The sequence below is a fragment of the Phascolarctos cinereus genome, unplaced genomic scaffold (genome assembly GCF_003287225.1).
Source record: "Phascolarctos cinereus isolate Bilbo 61053 unplaced genomic scaffold, phaCin_HiC Scaffold_5;HRSCAF=322, whole genome shotgun sequence".
Lineage (NCBI taxonomy): Eukaryota > Metazoa > Chordata > Mammalia > Diprotodontia > Phascolarctidae > Phascolarctos > Phascolarctos cinereus.
Window position 1 is genome coordinate 192,581,720 of NW_027555958.1, and position 22,496 is coordinate 192,604,215.

General features: G+C 38.1%; 1 protein-coding gene across 5 annotated transcripts in view; it reads right to left on the bottom strand.

Moving 5' to 3' along the window:
- The window catches only part of SENP6 (SUMO specific peptidase 6), a 117,952-nt gene that overhangs the window by 66,934 nt on the left and 28,522 nt on the right, over positions 1-22,496 (bottom strand). For 4 of the 5 annotated variants that reach the window (XM_021000199.2, XM_021000197.2, XM_021000198.2 and 1 more), the window contains one exon: positions 13,339-13,399. In XM_021000199.2, the coding sequence (XP_020855858.1) occupies positions 13,339-13,399 (61 nt within the window). Of the gene's footprint in view, positions 1-11,160; positions 11,237-13,338; positions 13,400-22,496 lie in introns of all 5 variants that reach the window. The other variant, XM_021000200.2, reaches the window with a different exon arrangement.

Below are 22,496 nucleotides of genomic sequence, written 5' to 3' on the forward strand. Positions count from 1 at the left end.
TCTTACTTAAGTGCATTTATTTCATATAGTAATTAAAAGCCCACTTCACTCTCTCCTTCCAGTCATTGTATCTGCCAAAATATCCTGTCTTGAGGTGCTACACCCTTTCCCACTTGTCAAAGTACAGAGAAATCAAAGGCACCATTTGTTCGCGGTTCCTAATTTCATTATGGTCTTTAAAGGATTATGTATTACTTTTGCCTTTTTCAGATTTTTAATTTCTTTATGACTTAGGACATGAAATTTCAGAAAGGTAATACGGAGGATGTGCATATACTTTAATATTCCAACTTGAAATCTGCCAAAGGCCTGACGATTTTGTTTTTTCCAATACTCTTTAAGCTCTGTTTTTTCTCTGTCCAATTGCTCCAATTCTGAGTAAAGAATATTAAAGTCTCCTTTAGTTATAGTGGATTTTGCTTATTTATTCAGCCTTCTTTTTTGTTAGCCTGATAGATTCCCATTCAGGTTTTATGATTTTAAAATTTGGATTTGCCCTCATAAATTCTTATTATACTACCACCAAATCCCCTTAAAGTTAGCACGCAGTCCTTGTTTTGCTGACAATGATCTAATCACCTCCCCATAGTTCTACTAGTCCAGTCCATCCCCTGAACCTTTATCCATTCCAATTCTTTATTGCTTGGGGTTCCTTTGATTATTATTTCCCTTGTGTTTTCAAACTTTTTCTAGTCTAGATGAGTGTGGTATAAAATTCTCCTTGTCTTACTGCTTACTCTAAGTTACATTAATTTGTGGTGTTACTTTCCTAAGAAACTTAACTATTCTTCTTTATTCCTCTCTAGAATCTGGTATTCCAATCACTGGCTTTATGCTTACAAATTCCTTCTTAATTCTGTCTTTTATACAGGATGGAACTTCTGGAAAACAAAAGCAGTGCACCTACTCAATCCAGTACACCCACTAGTGATATAAAGATGTCTCCCCAAAGTATCTTTTTATACCTATCCTTTGACAAAGGGTCTTCTTTTAAGAAGCTTTACTCTTAGAATAATGCATGTAAGAGCCAAGTTCTATATCCAGAGTTAATGAGTCTAGTCCAACTCCAAGCCTGTTCACTCAGGATAAAGTATCATGAGGCCCTCTAAATCAATGATCCTTAACCTTTTTGGTGTCATGGTTATTTATGGTAGTCTCATGAAGCCTGTGTACCCTGTCTTTGAATAATGCTTTTAAGTGCATAATATTTTTACCCCTCCCCACCCCAAACCAAGGTTAAAACCCCCCTGTTGTAAACCAATGTTTCTCTATACAAACCATTCCTCTCCAGATGAATCACTCCTAGAACTCTGGTACTCCCCTTCCTCTACTCCCAATCCATTATGAGATCCTTGCTATTTTCTTATCCAGAAAAGACCACAATGTCCCAAAATGATAGCTATCTCTTGGTGGGACCTGATTCCTGCTTCCCTCCTTCCTCTGTTTCTCAACCCCCAATGCTATTACCCACTTCTCCCAAAGCCTCTTGAGGAGTCAAGGTAAGAAAACAAAAACCCTAAAAAACAAAAACAAAACAAATGAAAACATCCAAACAAATACTCTGGTCCCCTATCCTCTAGAGTATAGGCCAAACAAGAAAGTGAATCAGTACTGAGATTTCTTTTCAGGTATGGCCACTTAGGTACTTTCAAACTCTAAAAATTCTGTGATTCTGTGAAGCAGTGAAGATACTGGAATTTAAGATAAAGTAGAGAAATTGGAAGCCATAAAGGCTAGCAGAGAAAATTAGAGATACAGCATATATAACCAACAATAAACAAGTTGAACAGGTAGAGAGAAACAGTTCCAAATGCCCAAAGAAAGCTGTTTAGAGTGGGAATCCCTGAAATGGCCTATAAGGGATATTGGGCTTGATTATTAAGCCAAAATATTCCTGAGGAGAAACAGAATGGCTAATACATCATTGCGGGGTAGGGAAAACAAGGGAGTTAGGGGGAAGACAGAGAGGATTGTGCTTTTGCTGGGTGCTAGTAGAGATCTGTACCTAGTTCTGCATAATGTTTAGAGCACCAGACTTGGAATAAGGAAGATGTGGGTTTGAACATAGCTTCAGACACTAGCCACTAATAGTATGACCCCTGGGCAAGTCCCTCACCTTCTCTTAAACCTTAGATTCCTTATCTGTTATATGTGGAAAACAAAAGCTCCTATCTTAAAATGCAGTTTTGAGGGTCAAATAAGATTACGTATGTAAAGAGGCTCTCAAACTTTAAACCCCTATGTCCATGTGAGCTATGATTATTATATTCTCTTTTATCATGTGTTGGCTAAAAAAACCAGAAAATTTTATGTCTGTTGTATATATGTTAGACTTTGGGTCCCTGGAGTTGTCAAGAAAAAGAGACTTGTTTGTTGTTTTATACACATGATATCTGTCTGGCTAACCTTGAACTGTTATTAGCATTTTGTACAAAATCGTCTGGTATACTCAGAATTTTCTTAGCACTTTGTAAAAGAGGAAACTGATTTTGTTATGCCAGTTAAATATGACTTTGGAAGATTTTACATTTTTTGAAGGGATACCAATAAGAAATGGAGAACATGGAAGAAACATGGTTGTTTCTCCTAATCCTTTACTTCATAATTACCAGTGATCAGGTTAGGTTGCAAAGCCAAGTAGAAACTACTACAACATTCAACAGGGTTACTGCATCATCTGAGAAGAGAAGACCACCACCTCATGGCAAATGGACCACGTCCACTTAAAATGCAAAACAATTAATGGTCCATGTACCAAACTGTTAAGGAATGTGGGTGGAAATAAAAAGTTTTTTAAAAATCAGTTATTTGATCACTAGCACATGAAACTCATATAAAATCGAAATTTCACAACTGGTTGAAAAGTTTGCCTGAATACTTTTTAACCACATCAAACAACACAACTTTAAGGACTATGGTTATGTCTCTGAACTACATTCAGAATACTTAAAGAGTACAACTCTTTAAGCTGATTTTATAAAGAAGACTATGTTAACAGGTACAACCTTATGTGATCAGGTTGCTTTAGTAGTAATCAGCATTATCTGGGACTTTGCAGACAATGATGCAAGCAATATTACCTCCAAAGGGAAGCTGATTGACCATTATCTTGTACTGAATGAAGAATATCTAATCTTAGATGGAACATACATTGGAAAACCTGACTATATTTCTTCACTGGATGAACCAGGATCCAGAAGTTGCACAGAAAATCTGCAAATTAAATAAGAAGAAACGAGAAGCTGATGGAAAGGAATGCTATGTTCACGCCAAGAAACTAAAACAAGTTACTGGTGACTTGCAAAAGGCTAGGGAGAATCTGCAAGAAAAAACACGGAAAAGCACTGTGCTGAGAAAAGTCTATGACTTTGTACAAAAGGTAAAAAAAGTACAGTACCAAAGATCATTAGCAGTGCCTTTTGCACATCTAGTCTATTCTGACAGCCTTGTCCAAAATAAATCAGTGCATTCACCTCTGAGACATAAAGTATAAGACTGCCTTGAACATAGCAGGAACTTAATAAATGCTTGCTCACTGACAGAGTATAGTCCTCACTACTGGCCAGGATCAAGGAAATGCTCAAAATTGCTCCCTGTTGTTTAGCTATGAGAACTGAGTTTTGGATTATCTTTAAGTGTGGATTCTTAAATTCACTTAAGAAAATTATATGCATTTTTTATGAAATTTCAGTATGTTGAAAAAAATCTTGAAATCTGATGCTCTTTTTTCTGAGAACCCTCTTCTGAACAGAACTGCTATGTCATCATAACTTTAATTTATACTAATGTCCTAATTTGATGGTAAGGCTGAATAGTTTGCTTTCTTGAGGGCATAAGTGTTAATTATCTATGCACTGATATATACTGTTTTAAGCTAGAATGAGTAACATGGCTTTTGGGGTCTTTAGTGTCTTAGTGTGAGGTGTTCAAATCTGATCTCTGAAGACTTTTGTTACCACTACTTAACTGACAAGACAACGCAGCTGAGGACACCTCACTTTGCACTGTGAAAGACTGGGCAGGGAGCAGGGTTAGGAACTACTTGTTAAATACTATAGGAAGGAATGGAGGGACCTGGACTAAAAGTTAGCTATCATTAGTGGAACATTTCTACCATACTACAGATCCTTCACTGAGGAAGAAGAGATAGAAATGAAACGTTTAAGAGTCTCTTTCAGAGGGAGATTGTCTGAAGATGCTACATGGGCAAAACTGACATCTGGAGATGGAGAGCAAGCTAGATACAAGCCAGTGCAAGGACTCCATTGTGGCATGTTGTTATTCTTTTCAGGAGAATTTCCCCATTCACAGGTTGAAAAGCTCTCAAACCCTGGACAGGACATGCTACTGTGACAGTTGAGCAGTGAAAGGCTCCTGAAGTGAAGAAAACAAAGAAAGTAATAAACTATCAACAGACCAGCATTCAATTTGTTAAATCTCAATCAGCACAACCTATTGTTACTGTTGCAACAGTTGCAAAAGTTAATTCAGTAGTGTGGTGAATCCACAGAAAGTTTTTGCTCAACTAGTAACCTATTGCGTTGGCCAGCAGAGAAGTTACCGAAAGTGAGATGTTTTATCTCAAGTACAAATGGGAGTTCTTGGCTTTAACCCTGGAGTTCTTAACCTGTGGTCTGTGAAATTGCTTTTTTTTTTAATATTCTGGTAACTGATAGCTATTTCAATATAACTGGATTTCTTTGTAATACTATGTATTGTGTTTTATGGATTTAAAAATATTTTCACCAAGAGTCCATAGGCTTCAGGTGCCAAAACGTTCAATAACACAAAAAGAGTTTAAGAATTCCTGCTCTAAAGCGAATTATAAGTGAGCTTTGATCCTAAGGGTTTGTGGTCAATTTCAAGTATAGAGTCACAATAGCCCAAGGATATTTTAATAAGCACTAAGCTAGATGCTGCCTATTGGAAATGGGCAGTAGAGAACGAGTCAAATATGAGTTATGGTATTAAGACATAAATTCCAGTGGCTCAAAATGTCAGCAGGTACTCATAAGAAGTGTGAAATTCATGCCTGATATACCCTAAGTAAAGTGATATTAACTAAAGGAGCATAATGGAGAATACTGATGAATATTTAGAGCTTTGTATGTAGAGAGTTTTTATCTGACAAATCATTTCACCTAACATACAAAAGCAAACCTGACCAGGAACCAGAAACCTTTTCTATTCTCTATTGCTAAGGAACTGCAAAACAAATAAACTCTGTACTTGTACTCCCCTGCCAGGATTCACTAAGACCAAGGGAGAAACTAAAAGCAAACTTCTTAACGAGGCAATGGCCTTGGCAGAAATTAAGTCTAGAATTATACTTTGCCACCCTCAGAAAATCCCATAGCCTGAGCATTTCCATCCCCATCACCCTCACCAACCAAGCCTGAGCATTTCAATCACACACTGATCAACACGCTGGGGATCTTGAGGCCTGAGCAGAAATTTTAGTGGCAGAAACACATGATGTTTTTAATGTATACATAAAATGCTAACAGAATGATGATGCCATAGGCTTTACCTCAAAAGCTGCTTATGTTTGGAGGAGTCATGTTTGATTGTCCACTGGCATGTGCTGTGGAGTCTTAGAAGATGGAACAGATGTAGAGCCTGACAGTCCCATCTCTTTCAACTAAGACATAAGCTAAAAAAGAAGGCTTACTCCCTAGCCTTACCTCAGAAAATCACTAATAAAAACATTAAGCACAGGCTTACTAATAAGATCTTAATTATGGTGATAGAGGAGCTTCTAAGAAATCTTGGCATACAGTGAACGCCCAAGATAGTGAAGCAATGTAAAAGTAACCTATACAAAGTATCTGAAAAACAAGCCAACTTGTTTTCAAGGCTACAATATATACCCAGAGAATGGTGGGCCTTAAAAGACAACATACCACAATCTTTGAATGCTAAGTGAGGAGCTTGTATCGTCTGGTCAGAAGGAAGGACTGATATTCAAGAGGACTCCTGCTTAAACAACCTGCTTAAAAGTTGCATAAAGGGGCTACATGAACTAGATAATATCAAATGATGATACAGAACAAGAAACTGATTTTTGGTACTACATAGAAGGTTGGGAAGTCAATCAATTCTTTCTCAAGTCCAGGTGTGGTGGTGGTGGCTATTCAGAAAGTCTAAAGATGTTGAACATGGAGGTAGTCAATCTCTTTTCCTGATCTGTTTTCTAGTTGTGAAGATTTTCTAGGAAAGAGGAAACAGGCAGATCCTGAAGACTGTGATAGCTTGCCATCTGAAACTTAGATTCAAGATTGGAGCCTTCTAGTTCTATGGATATTAACACTTGGCTTAGGCCATCCACAAACTCAGGAGGCGCTGTTACAAGTGCCAGCCTTTTTAGGCACTTACGGTTGCCCACAAAACTAAACAATGTCCATTGCTGGAGTGCACATAGTGCATGCTTCTGTATATAACTACAACATGTATCTTTATGTATGTGATATTTATAGCTTTTTTCTATGCCATAGGTTTTTACTGCTGTTACGCTTCTGTGCTACGTGATAGTATGCCAGATTATGTATATGCTGTTAAGGGTATTTATTATGTTTCTATATAGGAGCTATATATTTGGGCCACTCTAACTCTAGCTTTGTCGTGCTATGTTTTGGTATTTCACAAGGTGTCTTTATTTAGGAGTTCTTCACGTGAGATCTGGTTATATTTTTTAAAAATTTATAATTGTATTTGAAAATAATTGGCTTCTTTTTATAATTCAATGTATTTCTTTTATGTATTTAAATGTTATTCCGAAAACAGGTCAATAGGCTTCAGACTGGCAAAGGGGTTCACGATGTAAAAAAAATATTAAGAACTACTGGTTTAATATGCCCTACTGTCAAGTTGCTAAGTGCTATTACCATTATTGTTTCATGCACTAGTGCTAATTGCATTTAGTCCTACAGTAAGTATCAATAAAATACATCTACACCCCCCAATATAATCCATGCTACGTTATGATAATGATACTTATATCTGTTTACATATTGTTCAAGTATACTGTACACACTGTTAAGGTCTGCAAATGTTTCACTGGACTGAGGACATAATGGAGGTTATTATAATAGGATATAAAAGGAAATATCTGTGGCTATGTCTACAGCTAACAAGCTAGCTTCCAGCATCAGAAATTAGCCCTTCTCATAAAACTTCAGAGAAAGCCAAAGGAGCCCACAAAGCTCTAGCTGCAAAGATGATATATAAAGAGCCAGAGAGGTGGCAATGGCCTAGGGCAGAAGTAGGAAGCTGACACACAAATTCAAGGAAGAAGGAACAAGGATAAAGATAGGAAAATAAAGTAAAACACTGAGTAACTGGGTGAAGACCTGAGCTAATCACGTCTCACAAAGGTGCTGGCCCCTGCTAGTGCGTAGGATGAGTGGTAAGTGGAAAAGCAGAAACAATTTTGGTGGCAGGAACCTATTCTTTTGCAAAAAGTTGAAGACCAGATGCTATGGGCTGCTATCTTTCTTCCAAGAGACATTACAGATATAGCATCCACAGTCTTTCAAGTTTTCTTCAAATTATTAAAAATGATAATTACACAAATATATCCCCCCCAACAAGTAATCTAGAAATCACACTTACAAAAATTGGAAAATGTTCTGCCTCCATATTTTAAATTCAAGCACCATTCAAAATTTTAATGTGGCCTTATTTGAGAATTAAAAACTCTTGAGGGGTGGAGCCAAGATGGCAGAGTGAAAGCAGCAACTTGCTTGAGCTCTCCCTCAAACCCCTCCAAACATTTATAAAAAATGGCTCTAAACAAATTCTAAGGCAGCAGAACCCACAAAAAGAGTGAAACAAATTTCTAGCCCAAGACAACCTGGATGACTGATCAGAAAGGCATATCGCGCCGGGCTGGTAGCAGAGCACAGGGTGCGCAGGCCACAGGGAACCTGTAGCAGGCCTCACAGGACTGAATCTTGGGCAGGCAGCTGTGGCAGTTTCCAGACTCCTCAATCCGTGAATGCCAAAGACAACAAAGAAAGTCAGTGGGAAAAGTCTGTTTCTGCCCTGCTGAGAGAGGAAGGCAGGGTCTCAGATCCAGTTCCGAGAACGCCGCCCTGGGGCAGGCAGCTGCTTCCCAAGCTTCCCGCCCACAGACTGAGGGGGAATTGAGTGGCTGATCAGAGGAGGATTGCAGGGATCTCTCTGCTGGCGCTGAGGCAGGAATCTCTTGCTTTGCCCACTTGGATCTGGGTCACAGTTCTGGACGGCAGTGCTGGGGTGAGGAGGAGCGCTGGCGTGGTGGAGCTTGTAGTGGCTGTAGAGAGGAACCCCTCCTCACAGTTACGGGACAGAAAGGAGTGCTTGTGGTCACTAATAGGCCACAACACAGGCAAGGAAAGGAGTAAACACCTCGCCCCTTATCATACCACCTTGGAAGAACTGAAAATTTACAGGTCCCTACAAGTATCTCTGAAAACAGCTACACAAACCCCTGAAGCTTGGGACAGTACATTCTCCACACTGGAAGCAGACTTTTACCTTAACAAAGAGTTTAAAACTCAAGTAATTGGCTGGGATCGTGAGCAAGCAGCGCAAAAAGAGTCAGACTATATTATCTTACTTTGGTGACAAAGAAGACCCAAATATACAACCAGAAACAAAGTCAGAGCTCCTACATCCAAAGCCTCCAAGAAAAATATGAATCAGTCCCAGGCCTTGAAAGAGCTCAAAGGGGATTTTGAGAAGCAAGCAAGAAGAGCAGAGGAAAAACTGGGAAGAGAAATGAGAGTGATGCAAGAAAATCATGAAAAACAAGTCAACAGCTTGCTAAAGGAGACCCAAAAAAATACTGAAGAAAATAACACCTTAAAAAATAGCCTAACCCAAATGGCAAAAGAGGTCCAAAAAGCCAATGAGGAGAAAAATGCCCTAAAAAGAAAAATTGGCCAAATGGAAAAGGAAGTCCAAAAGATTACTGAAGAAAATACTTCCTTAAAAATTAGAATAGAGCAATTGGAAGAGTGACTTTATGAGAAATCAAGACACTGTAAAACAAATCCAAAAGAATGAAAAATTAGAAAACAATGTGAAATATCTCATTGGAAAAACAACTGACCTGGAAAATAGATCCAGGAGAGAGAATTTAAAAATTATTGGACTATCTGAAAGCCATGATCAAAAAAAGAGCCTAGACATCATCTTTCAAGAAATTATCAAGGAAAACTGCCCTGATATATTAGAACCAGAGGGCAAAATAGAAATTGAAAGAATCCACCGATCTCCTCCTGAAAGAGATCCCCAAAGGAAAACTCCTAGGAATATTGTAGCCAAATTCCAGAGTTCCCAGGTCAAGGAGAAAATATTACAAGCTGCCAGAAGGAAACAATTCAAGTACTGTGGAAACACAATCAGGATAACACAAGATTTAGCAGCTTCTACATTAAAGGACCGCAGGGCATGGAATATAATATTCCGGAGGGCAAAGAACATAGGATTATAACCTTTGAGAGTATTAGGGTAGTTGGAGGAAAAAATTATATGTAGGTACAGATAGATAGATAGATAGATAGATGGATGGATGGATGGATGGATGGATGGGTGGAGAGATAGATAGATAGATGGCACAGGGTGAGTTGAAGATTAAGGGGTCATATCTGGAGAATAAAATTAAGGGATGAGAGAGGATTATACTTGGAGAAGAAGAAAGGGAGAGGTAGAATGGGGTAAATTATCTCACAAAAAAAAAAAATAGAAAGGAAAATGCTCTTACAGCAGTGGGGAAATGAGGGAATGAGTGAATCTTATTCTCATAGGATTTGGCTTAAGGAGGGAATAACACACACATTCATTTGGGTAAGGAAATCTGTCTTACCCTACAGGAAAATAGGGGGAGAAGGGGACAAGAGAGCAGGGGGATGATAGAGAAGAGGGTAGACTGGGAAAGGGGGTAATCAGAAGCAAATACTTCTGAGGAGGGACAGGGTCAAAAGAAAGAATAGAATAAATGGGAAGGTAGGATAGGATTAAGGGAAATAGAGTTAGTTTTTCACAACATGTCTACTATGGAAGTGTTTTGCATAACTGCACATGTATAACCTATACTGAGTTGCTTGCCTTTGCAATGAGGATGAGTGGGAAGGGAGGAGGGAGAAAATTTGAAACCTAAAGTTTTAAAAACATATGTTTAAAATAAAATGTTTTCACATGCAACTGGGAAATAGGAAATACAGGAAATGGGGTACAGAAGTCTATCCTGTCCTACAGGAAAATAGAAGGGGAAGGGGATAACAGAAGGGGAGGGGAAGATAGAAGAGAAGGCAGACTAGGGGAAGGGATATTCAGAATGCATGCCATCTTGGGGTGGGGGAGGGGTGAGATGGGGTGAAAATTTGGAACTCAAAATCTTGTGGAAGTAAATACTGAAAACTGAAAATAAATTTACACTAAAAAAAACTCTTGAGGAATACATGAACAAACTGTGGCATATATGGTTTATGGTTATTATGCTGTAAGAAAACACTCAGAAAAAAAACCAGGGAAGACAAATTGATATACAGTGAAAATCAAGAACAATGTAAACAAAAAGAACACAAAGATCATCAGAATTCAGATTGAGGATGAAACTTAACTCTCTCCTCTTAGTAAAGAAGCAGCAGACTGAGGTACAGAATAAGAAATGCATTGTCAATGTGGTCTGTCTGTTAGATTGTTTTGCTAAGTGCCCTCTTTGTTACAAGAGAAAGTTCTATTGAAATGGGGGTGGGTTGTTTTGAAAACAGAAATGTTAAAAATATAAAACACCAAAAAACATCAATAAAACATTAAAAATGTTAAACTTCAAAAGTATTCCAAAAATTTAATTCAACAGAGTATTTAATTTGATCTAGCACTGGGAGGTAAATGAACCTACTGGAATAATCCATTCTGAGGACTGGATTTATTATTGAAAATAGGACGATTTTAGTGACTGCTCTAAACAAAGTATGTGAGTTAGGAGAAATCTATTAGAATGATATTGCTTTTGCACAAGCAATATTGAATTTGAATTTCTCCATGAAGGCAACATTCAAGAAGAGTATACTCTACAAAAATAAAAATAAGGAACACAGAGCAACTTTTGGAAACAACCTGGATTTGAAATTGTCACCTATAATGAATTTTGAGAGCATCTACGACACTCACAGTTGGGGTGAATGCCCTAATAAGGTAGTTCATGCACTTAATCCATGCTCCTTGTATGGTTCTGTCTACCCCATATCTGAAAAAAAAATTGCATATTAATGTGAGGGGATGATAGACCCATACTGTTAGCAAGACACTAATTCAAAATCTGGTGTTTCCATTCATTTTTTCATATTTCTTCCATCTTCTGGCACTCAATCACTTACATCTGGCATCTCTGACCCAAAAACATGTCCTCTCCCTTCCACCAATAAAAGTGTATATTCTTGGCCATCCTTTTCAATATTGGTTGCACCCTCACTCATATCCCGCCAACTCATCGATAGGAAAATTGGAATACTTCTTACGCCCTAGTGCCACTTCCAGACTTTCCCTCCATCACTATCACTAAGCAAGCTTCTCCTTTTAGGTTCACTCTATCTAAATTTATGACCAAAACAGATACTGGTGGCTGTTATCTATCAACCCCCAGAACATTCTCCTTCCTTTCTCATTGAGTTTAATTATTAATAGTCTCCCTCAACTCAAGACCTCATGCTAGGGGACTTCTGGATATATATTAATGTCCTCTCAAATATCACAATTTCACAGTTTCTCAGTTTACTCAAACCTTCCCATTCTACCTCAACAATACACTGTTGTAACTGCTGTTAAGACATTTGAGATTGTGGAGCTCCTGCTCTGGTCTGGTGATCTATTGTTAAAATAGAAGTCCTCAAACAAAGGCCCAGGATATTCCATACCTTTCACTCAATATTACTGATAGACTCAAGTGGCACACATATATGGTTAAATCCTTTTATTATTGTTCACTCATTTCCATCTCTTCCTGAAACCATTTGGGGCTTTCTTGGCAGTGATACTGGAGTGGTTTGCCATTTCCTTATCCAGCTCATTTTACTGAAGACAAACTGAGGCAAACAGAGTTAAGTGACTTGCCCACTCAGGGGTCACACTTCTAGTAAGTGTCTGAAGTCAGATTCGAACTCATGAAGATGAGTCTTCCTAATTCCAAGCCTAGCTTTCTAATCATTGTGCCACCTAGCAGCCCTAAATCCCTTTACCAAGCAATAAATATCAATAGGTATGAATGCCTGGGTCTCCTTCTGGAATAGTAATGGTTTTATTATTTTGCTTGGTGCTATTTTCTTTATGACCAGCGGAGAACTTTGCCCTTGGAAGTGACAATACCAAGGTTAAACATTGGTTTGAATTATTGACATCGACAGATAGGGGATGAACATTCTCAGTTTTGCAGTTCAAGTCCTTTGCGCAGGAGAGCAGAGGTCAGCAATCACAAAAAAGACAGTGGCATGGCCTGAGAGTTGACTCTGAAGATCTGTAAGGTGGACTATCCAGGTCTGCAAATTGCTATTTGTGTAACCTTGGGCAAGTCTTAACCCCTTTAGGTCTCCAAAAAAAAAAAAGGTAGACTTGATAATGTCCAAAGTGCCCTCCCAACTCCAAATCTATGATACTATGGCGTTCTCCGGCCTACAACCATTTTAAACGACTGCAAAAGCATCTCCAGCTGTTGAGAGAGCTAAGATAACAGATTAGCCTATAAAGACTTATGATATTTGCCATTACTTCTACATTGTGAATTAACTGTGCTTTCTTACACAACTTAAATGTAATGACACTTGTCTCGAACTCTCCTATGATCAATCAAAATCTAATATTTACCTCCACCTCTATGTTTGGTTCCTTTTTTAACCATTTCCCTTGTGTTGTTAACTAATAACTTTGCTTACTGTATAAAAAAATTGCACCTACATTCATCTTTGGTTCAACTCAGCACAGCAAACTCCTATGAACTTCCTCATTGGTGAATGCACCATATTCCTTTATGTATCCTAACAAACGGCTGTGGGAACCATTAGCAAATGAATGTTAATGCATATCCCTTACTGTGACTCCAATACTTAATATCATGTGGTCCATGATAATTGCAGAGATAAAGAAAATATCTATTAAAAATTTTATTTAAAAAGGCCTTGCAAAACAACAGTAATAATAACAAGAATCTGGAAATAAATGCTATTGTTTGTATTTGTACCTTGTTTTTTAAAAACACAAATTTCTGAAGGTCAGAGACATAAATATACAATAATGATTTACAGTGGTTAAAATATTCAATAGTTTTGATGTCACTTATTTATGAAAAACTCAACTTACCTTCTTTCCTTCTGAAGTGTCAGACTCATTATCTTCTTCTATACTGAGGAGATTTGCATCACTATATTAAAAAAAGGGAAAAGAACACTTATTAACACTGCCTCTTCCCTAGGTTTTCAAAACAGAACAGCACTAGGCCCCACTCATGGTTCACTTCCAAGTGGACATCCCAAGACACAATACCACCTTCTGTCAGGTGAAGTAGAAGTTTGTGACATGGGTCCAGGGAAAACCGGGAACCATCTAATCATTTAGCTTTAATAGGAACCTACTCTCATCCAAACATACTCTGGTGGGACTTATGCCCCAATGGTTAGTATATGCCCAAGCCCTTCTCAATCTTCATTTTTCTTAGCTTTTACAGGATTTGACAATGTTAGTCACCTCCCACTAGATACAATCTTTTCAGTTTTGATTTTATTTTTAACACTGTTCTCTTTTGGATTTCCTCCTGCTCACCTGAACACTTGTTTTTAGTTTCTTCTGCTAAATCTTTATCCACATCATGGCCACTAACTGTAGGTGTATCTTCAAGCTTGGCCCCAGGCCCTCTTCTTGCTGTACCCTTGCCCACTTAGTGATTATCATCAGCTCCCAGGGGCCTAAATATCATCTCTATGCAGATGATTCTAGATCTACATACAGAAGTGTTCATTCTTCTCCAGGATATACTCTAGACTTTCTTTATTATGCCCTAGAAATTTCTTCATTCTGGAAACTCAGTCAAGCCCTCAAAGTACCCTCCCCAGTCCTGTGGCCTCTCTCTCTGACTGGATCGCTCCTTTCAAAACTTCCATTTAAGGAAGAAGACACTCTTGGCTACCATGTCTTTGTTCCTCTCCAGGTGAAAATCCAAACTTTCACCCCTCACCCCAATCCTTCCCCACCACCACTTTTCATCTTCCTTTTATGTCTTCCCCAATAGAACTTAAGATCTTTGTGGACAGAAACTGTCTTGCCTCCTTCTTTGTATTCATGTCCCCAGTTCTGAGCAAGGCTTAAAAAATGTTTGTTAACTTGTTATTAATTGAATATGTGTCCAGACCTAGCATCTCACTGGAGTTGTAGCACAGAATCAGCAACTGCCTATTAGACATTTCAACTAGGACATTTTGTTTCAAACTGAACATGTAACAAAGAGAATTCATTTTCCTTCCCTCCCAAACCTATCCCTCTCTCCCACACTTTCATATTACCATTATCCAAGTTCATAACCTGGATTCTTCTCTCTCCTTCACCTCAGACAATCAATTGGGTGTGAAAGCTTATCCTTTCTACTTCTATATCTCTCACATCTGTCCCCTTTTCTCTATCATGTTGCCACCACTCTAATCCAGGACCTCATCATCTCTAACATAAACTATTACAACAGCCTCCAGTTGGTTTCCTTGTCTCAAATCCCTTCTACTCCAAATCATCCTCCACTTTTGTCACAAGGTGATTTTCTTGAATTGCAATTCTGTCTATGACACTCTCCTACTCAAACTCCAATGGGTCCTTATTACCTCCAGGATCAAATAAAAAGTCATCTGTATGATATTTAAGGCTTTCCACAAGGTGTACAACTGTTTTGGAAAACAATTTGGAATTATACAAATAAAGTGCCTAAAATGTCCATATCCTTTCACCCAGAGACTCCTCTACTAGGTTACACACCAAAGAGGCCATATAGAAAAAATTTATAGATTCTAAAATATTTATGACAGGACTTTTTGTGATTAAAAAAAAAAGAAGTGGAAGCAAAGTAAATGGCCACTGATTGGGGAACAGCTAAAAAACTGTAGTATATAAATGTAATGTACTATTACACTGATTAGCGTTTGTGATTTCACCAACAAGATGGAGGACTAGACATTTCTTCTGATCCCTATGACCTCTTACCCTCTCCAAAACACAAATTATTTGCCAAAGATAAAGCAAATTTAGCTGTCTCCATGGGCTATGACACTGGTGTCAAATTCAAACAGAAATGGAGGACCAGTAAACAATATATAAGGATTCTGGTGAGGTGCATAATGACTGAGTTTGAAATTCTGATATTATCCCTTTGACCTAGCAATAGCACTTCTAGGGCTATATTCCAAAGAGATCATACAAATGGGAAAAGGACCCACATGTACAAAAATATTTACAGCAGCTCTTTTTGTAGTGGCAAAGAATTGGAAATTGAGAGAATGCCTATCAATTGGGGAATGGCTGAACAAACTGTGGTATATGAATGCAATGGAATACCACTGTGCTTATATGAAAAGATGAACAGACTGACTTCAGATAAACCTGGAAAGACTTGTATGGTCTGACGCTGAGTGAAATGAGCAAAACCACTAGAATGCTGTACACAGTAACAGCCACATTGTGAGAAGACTAATATTGATAAATTTACCCCTTCCCAGCAATACAATGATCTAAGACATCTCCAAAGGCCTCATGATGGAAAATGCTATCCACATCCAAAGAAAGAACTATGGAATTTGAATGCAGATCAAAGCATACTATTTGCTATTTTTTTTTCTCTTCTGTCAAGTTTTATTCCTTTTTGGTGGTTCCTCCTATTGGTTCTAATTCTTACTTACAACACCACTAATGTGAAAATATGTTTAATAGGAATGTATATGTATAGCCTATATTAAGATTGTTTGCCGTCTTGGGGAGGGGGTTGGGGAAGAAGGGGGAGAAAAATTTTAAACTCAAAAGAATATGGAAGTGATTGTTGATAAAATAAGTTAATAAAAAAGAAAGAAAATTTGATAATCTCTATGATTCATTATGTTTTCATTATTTTGTCTCAATTTGCATCAAATTTGCATAAAATACATCTTAATATGGTTCAGGGTGCACTCAAAAATCAGAGAAAACATCTAGCCCTCCATCTTGTTGGTCACATCATCATAAATAATATTTTAAAATAAAAAAGTATGCAAAATGGATCAAGGAAGTAGAGAAGGAGGTGTCTTCTTATGTTTCTTCTGTGGAGCCATGCTTATTCTTTTTATTTTGCAACATTCATCTTACAGTTTTTTTCTTGGTTCTATTTTCCTCATTCTGCACCTAATTATGTAAATCTTGCCATGCTTCTCTGCATTCATCATTTCTCAAAGCATTCTAATACTAATGTTTGGGTCACAGCAGATAATCGGTGCCAGGGCAGCAGCTTTCTACACTGCAAAAGACCTTTGCAAGTGTGTAGAGAGGAATAGCGGGAAAAGCGTAGGAAAATTTCTGGGATTCAAATGGAGATCAACTTCAACTCCCACTCCCTCCCAGAGCCTCAGAAACCTTAAACTACAGAAATGAAGCCCACAGCACTAGTGTGGTGGTAGGACACAAAAGAGAGGAACAGAAAAAGAGAGGATACCAGGACAGGGCAACATGTAACAGGATAGGAATTGGGGGTAGGGAGGGAGGTACTCCACTAAGCCTGAGCATCCAGCTGAGGCCTTTTCTGTCCCCCCTAAAAGGCACTTGGGCAGAAACCTAATCTGGAGAACAATGACTGCCCAGTGTGGAAAGATGCTGAGATGCTTTAAGATCCAGCTCCCAAGGAAACCACTTTCAGGAGAAGACAGAAACTGAACAGTAATAGAAAATGGTGGGGGAAGGGGTACATGGAGACTGAAATTACTGAAGATCTCAAGAAGAAAACTCATTCAACAGATCAATCAACAGATATAACACTAAAAAGAGAAGGAAATAAGGCCTTCAGACCTAGTAACCTAATTCAGGAATCTATGAATAAATAAAATGATCCAATTATCTTTTTTTAAATTATACTATGTTATAAAAAAGGCTTGTTTTATTCAATAAATTAAAAAGAAAATATATAAAAAGGAAAAAAAAAAAGAAAATGATCCAACACTTGATAAAGACAGAGGGCCTTGTGTGGAATGTGAGAACATGAAATCCTAACAAGCTGTTCCTGAGTGGTTCAAAAGAGAAATGAAAATTTTTGAGAGCAGTATTTAAGGCCTGCATAGTAAAAATAACAGACAGAATAGAAAAAGTGGAATCTGCAATGAGAGAGAACAAAGGAATGTAAATGTGAAGGACAACCTAGAAGAAAAGGAAGAAATAAGCACGCTATATGCAGGCAAAACATACAGATCTCTAAGACAGGAAGCTTAAAGACAACCTAAGGATGGTAGGTCTCTCAGAAGAACACCACCAAACAACAAAAACAAAAACAAAAAAAACAAAACAAAACAACAACAAAAAACAGAACACTATTATTTAAGAAACAATTCACGAGAAGTGTCCAAAACTTCTAAACACAGAAAACAAAGTGTCAATGCAAAGAATTTATAAGTAGCCTCCAGGAAAAAAAAAAACAAACAAAACCCCCCCAAAAAGTCTACAAACTCCAAGACACATTGTTAAATTCAACAACTCATTTCAGAAACAAGTTCACATAAAAAAAAGGAATTTTGAATAACACAGACTATTCTATATACATCAGAAAATACAGAAAAGAATAGAATAATATATTCAAAGAGCAACAGAGCTCAGGATACAGCCCAGAGTGACCGCTGCAAATCTGAGCTTTAACTATAAATGAAAAAAAGATGGACTTTCAATTATAAAGAGGCATTTGAAATACTCTTGAAAAAAAAACCAGACCTAAGACATGATTTGCTTCTAGAATACCTCAGACAACAGAAATGCAGAAACGATGAATGAATGTAGCAATCAAGGATGATGACAGCAACAGACTGACAACAGAAAGATTAGTAAGAAAATTCTTTCTAAATATACAAAGGAGATGGATAAAGGTAAAAGTAAGGAAGAGGTAGCAGAGAAGAGGTTAGTCTGGCGCATTACAAACAAAACTTGATAACACCTTATATAACTTACAGATGAATCAAGATTTTGGTGGACATTAAAAAAATGAAAGGTTACATGAGGCAGGGTGGGTGGGGATAGAAGAAAGTATGTGATATGCACTGGTCAAATCAAGGACTGGCAGTGAGGTGAAGAATACCCCTCCTATCTCTCAAAGAGAAGAGCCTACAGGGGAATGGGTAAGGAGGGAGGATTAAAAATGGGAGCAGGATCTAAATCACTGATTAGAGAAATGCAAATCAAAACAACTCTGAGGTACCATATCACACCTATCAGATTAGCCAACATGACAAAACAGGAAAATGATAAATGTTGGAAAAGATATGGGAAAACTGGAACACTAATGCATTGTTGGTGGAGTTGTAAAATGATTCAACCGTTTTGGAAAACAATTTGGAACTATGTCCAAAGGGCTATAAAAATGTGCATACCCTTTGACCCAGCAATAGCACTTCTAGGGCTATATCCAAAAGAGATCATACAAATGGGAAAAAGACCCACATGTGCAAAAATATTCATAGCAGCTCTTTTTGTGGTGGCAAAGAATGGGAAATTGAGAGGATGACCATCAATTGGGGAATGGCTGAGCAAGTTGTGGTATATGAATGTAATGGAATACTATTGTGCTATAAGAAATGATGAACAGGCTGACTTCAGAAAAACCTGGAAAGACTTATGTGGTCTGATGCTGAGTGAAGTGAGCAGAACCAAGAGAACTTTGCCCACAATAACATCCATGTTGTACAATGACTAATATTGATAAACTTAACCCTTCTCAGCATTATAAGGATCTAAGACATCTCCAGAGGCCTAGTGATGGAAAATGCTAGCCACATCCAAAGAAAGAACTACAGAAGGTGAATCGCAATCATTTTTTTTCCTCTTCTGTTGAGTTTTGTTTCCTCTTTCTGATGGCTCCTCCTACTGGTTTTAATTTTTACTTACAACTTCACTAATGTGAAAATATGTTTAATAGGAATGTAAATGTATAGCCTATATCAGATTGTGTGCCATGTTGGGGAGGAAGGGGGAGAAAAATTTCAAACTCAAAAGCATATGGAAGTGATTGTTGATAAATCAAAATAAATTAATAATAATAAAAAAGGGGGGAACAGGGAAGACAGCCCTAGTTTGCTGGTAGGAAGAGTTTCCACTGATGAATTCTCCTCTCCTAAGGGTAAAGAGGGGGTGGGGGTGCAGTTAGGTGACATGGTAGACAGGGCACTGGGCTTGGTTTCAGGAAGACTCATCTTCACGAGTTCAAATCTGGCCTCACACATTTACTAGCTGTGTGACCCTAGGTAAGTTACTTAACCAGGTTTGCCTCAGTTTCTCATCTGTAATATGAGCTGGAGAAGGAAATGGCAAACCATTCTAGTATGTTTGCCAAGAAAACCCCAAGGGGTCATGAAGAGTCAGACACAACTGAAATGACTGAATAACAACAAAAAGAGTAAAGGGAAAAGGTTTGTGAAGGGAGATGAAGACTTAGTGCTGGGTATGGTCTGGGGATTGGTGCTTGATACAGAAGCTGCAAGGTCCTGTGTAATCCTGACTGTGGTTCCATGATATTTAAATTGTTTCTTTCTGGCTGTTTGAAGCACCATCTCTTTCATCTGATAATTTTGGAATTTTGCTATTATATTCCTTGGCGTTATCAATTTGGAATCTCTTTCAGGTGGTGAGCGGTGTATTCTTTCTATGGTTATTTTACCTTCTGGTTCTAGGACTTCAGGGCAGTTTTCCTTTATGATTTCCTGAAAGATACTGTCCAGGCTCTTTTTTCATCATGATTTTCAGGTAGTCCAATAATTTTTAAATTGTATATCTCCTGAATTGATTTTCCAGGTTGGTTGTTTTACTGATGAGGTATTTTATGTTTTCATCTGTTTTTTCATTTTTTTGTTTCTGTTTGACTGATTCTTGCTCTCTCACAGAGTCAATAATTTCCATTTGTCCAATCTAGTTTTTAACAGATTGTTTCCTGTTAGCTTTTGTACTTCCTTCTCCAATTAGCTAACTGTATTTTTAAGGGATTTGTTTTCTTCAGTGTACTCTTTTTCCAATTTGCCAATGGTATTTTTTAGTTCTACCTCTCTCATTTGACTTTTAAAATCCTTCTTGAGCTCTCCTAAGAAGGCTTTTTGGGCTTCAGACCAGTTCACATTCCCTTCTGATGTTACAGATATGGATTTGTTGACAATGTTGTCCTCTTCAGAATTTCTGTCTTGATCTTCACTCTTCTCATAATATGAATCTATGGTACGTTTCTTTTTACTCATGGTGTTTCTTTATTCCCTGACCTTTAAAGAGATTGAGCTCTCCTGCTGGGGAACAGAGGGCACTGACCCAAGCTTCTTGTGTTGGCAGCCTAGGTCTTAGTCACTGGCTTTGTGTGCTGGGGCCTCTTATGTTGGCAATTGGAATCTGAAGGGTTCTGGCAGCTTACCTCATGTTGGGCTGGAATCATCAAGGCTGGAATTTTCAGGCAATTTGAGGTTGCCTGCTTTTCCTTTCCTTTAGCTTTCTTCAGCTCCTTTTAGATGGGTGCTGCAGGGTGTTTATCTGCCTGGGGCCCCTTGCAGTGCTGCCTCCCTTGTTTCTGCTAATGCACTGGGAGATTCTTTTGAGGTAGAGTGCTGAGGTACCTGGTGGTTTTCTGAGCTGGTTTCCACCGGTTGTCCCCACCCTCACTGAGGCACTCGGAGTTCCAGGTGTTGGTGTTTGCCTGCTCTACCACCTGGGCTTCAGGATATCCTTCTGGTTGACAGTTGGAGGCTGTAGGGTTCTGACAGCTTACCTGGTGTTGGACTGGAATCAGCAAGGCTGGGACTTTTAGACTCTAGGTTGCTTTCTTCAGCTCCTTTCAGGTAAATGCTACAGGGTGCTTATCCCTGGGGCCCTTTGTAGTGCTGCTTCCCTTATTTTTGCTGAGGCACTGGGAGATCCATTTGCTGGGCTGCTGCACTGCTGCTCCCCGTCTTTCCTCTAGTTCAGCTGTCCCAGGGTTTTTTTTTTTGTGGGTGGTATTTTCTGGATTTTCAGAGGTTGATAGGACAGGGGTGAGAGTGACTAGTTTTTTACTCCACCATCTTGGCTCCCTGAGATTGGAGCTTGAAAAGATTTCTTTTGTTACCAGGGATGGAACTCCTGGGAGCAAGTGGCTTTATCGAGAGTGGGAAGATAAGGACACAGGGAATAGGGTTTGAAGTAAATGGGGAAAAGAAAGTAACCAGGGGAGGATTCAGGAATGGCCTGTGTAATCAGGGACAAAGTGGTAGGGAAGAGGTCCTACCAAGGGACACTGTCCGGTCACAAGTAAGAACTGTCACTGTTCTAGAAGTGAAGTAAAGTGGAAAAGGGGAATTCATAGGGCAACTCTACAAAGCAGAGGCAGAAACTGCTCAGAAGAGAGAAAGCACAGAATAGATACCTCAGAAGCTCTGATTCCATGACGAATATAAACTGGATAACTATAGGGGTCTTGACCAGAGAATGAAAGTCTCAAGTAGACAGAAAGAGAAGCTGAAAAATAAAGAGAATGAAAACAATCTTCTCTGGAAAGAGTTTAAAAAACAAACCAAAATAAAACAATGAACAAGACCAGCTGATGGGGAAATCTACTTTAACTAAGAGGGGAAAGAGGAGCAGGAGAAGAATTATAAAAAGAAGAAAATAATAAGCAAAATCTCAAAGAAAAGGGGGTAACAAATGGGTGCGGAGGGTAAAAAAACCAGTGGGGCCAAAGTATTAAGTTAAAGTAACTGTACAGAACTAATACTGTGTTTATAGTAGAAAAGGAGGGGGGATCATAACTTAGAAAAAAAAACATCATTAGAAACAAACAGGAAAATATAAACCTAACATATAATGTTAAATATGAATAAATTATATAATCCAATAAATTGAAAAAGTGACAAGACCATATAAGAAAACAAAACCCTACTCCTACTGTCACTTACAAGAAACACATTTAAAAAATAAAGACATACACAAAATAAAACTGAGAGGATGGAAAAATATTTACTATGCATCAAATAAATCTAAAAAGCCATAGTTACAATCATTCTAACAAAGCAAAAATGAACATTCAAAAAATAAAAAGATAAACAAGGAAACTACTATACTGAAAAGAATCATAGTCAACTAATATCAGTAATAAACGACCCAAATGTTTCACTATACAAATTCATAAAAGAAACATTAACTCAACTACAAGAAGACACAGATTGTAATATGATAATGGCAGAAACCTCATTATTCCTCTCTCATTTTTGGATAAGTATAACAAAGATAGAAAAAAGAAAAAATATGGAACTAAA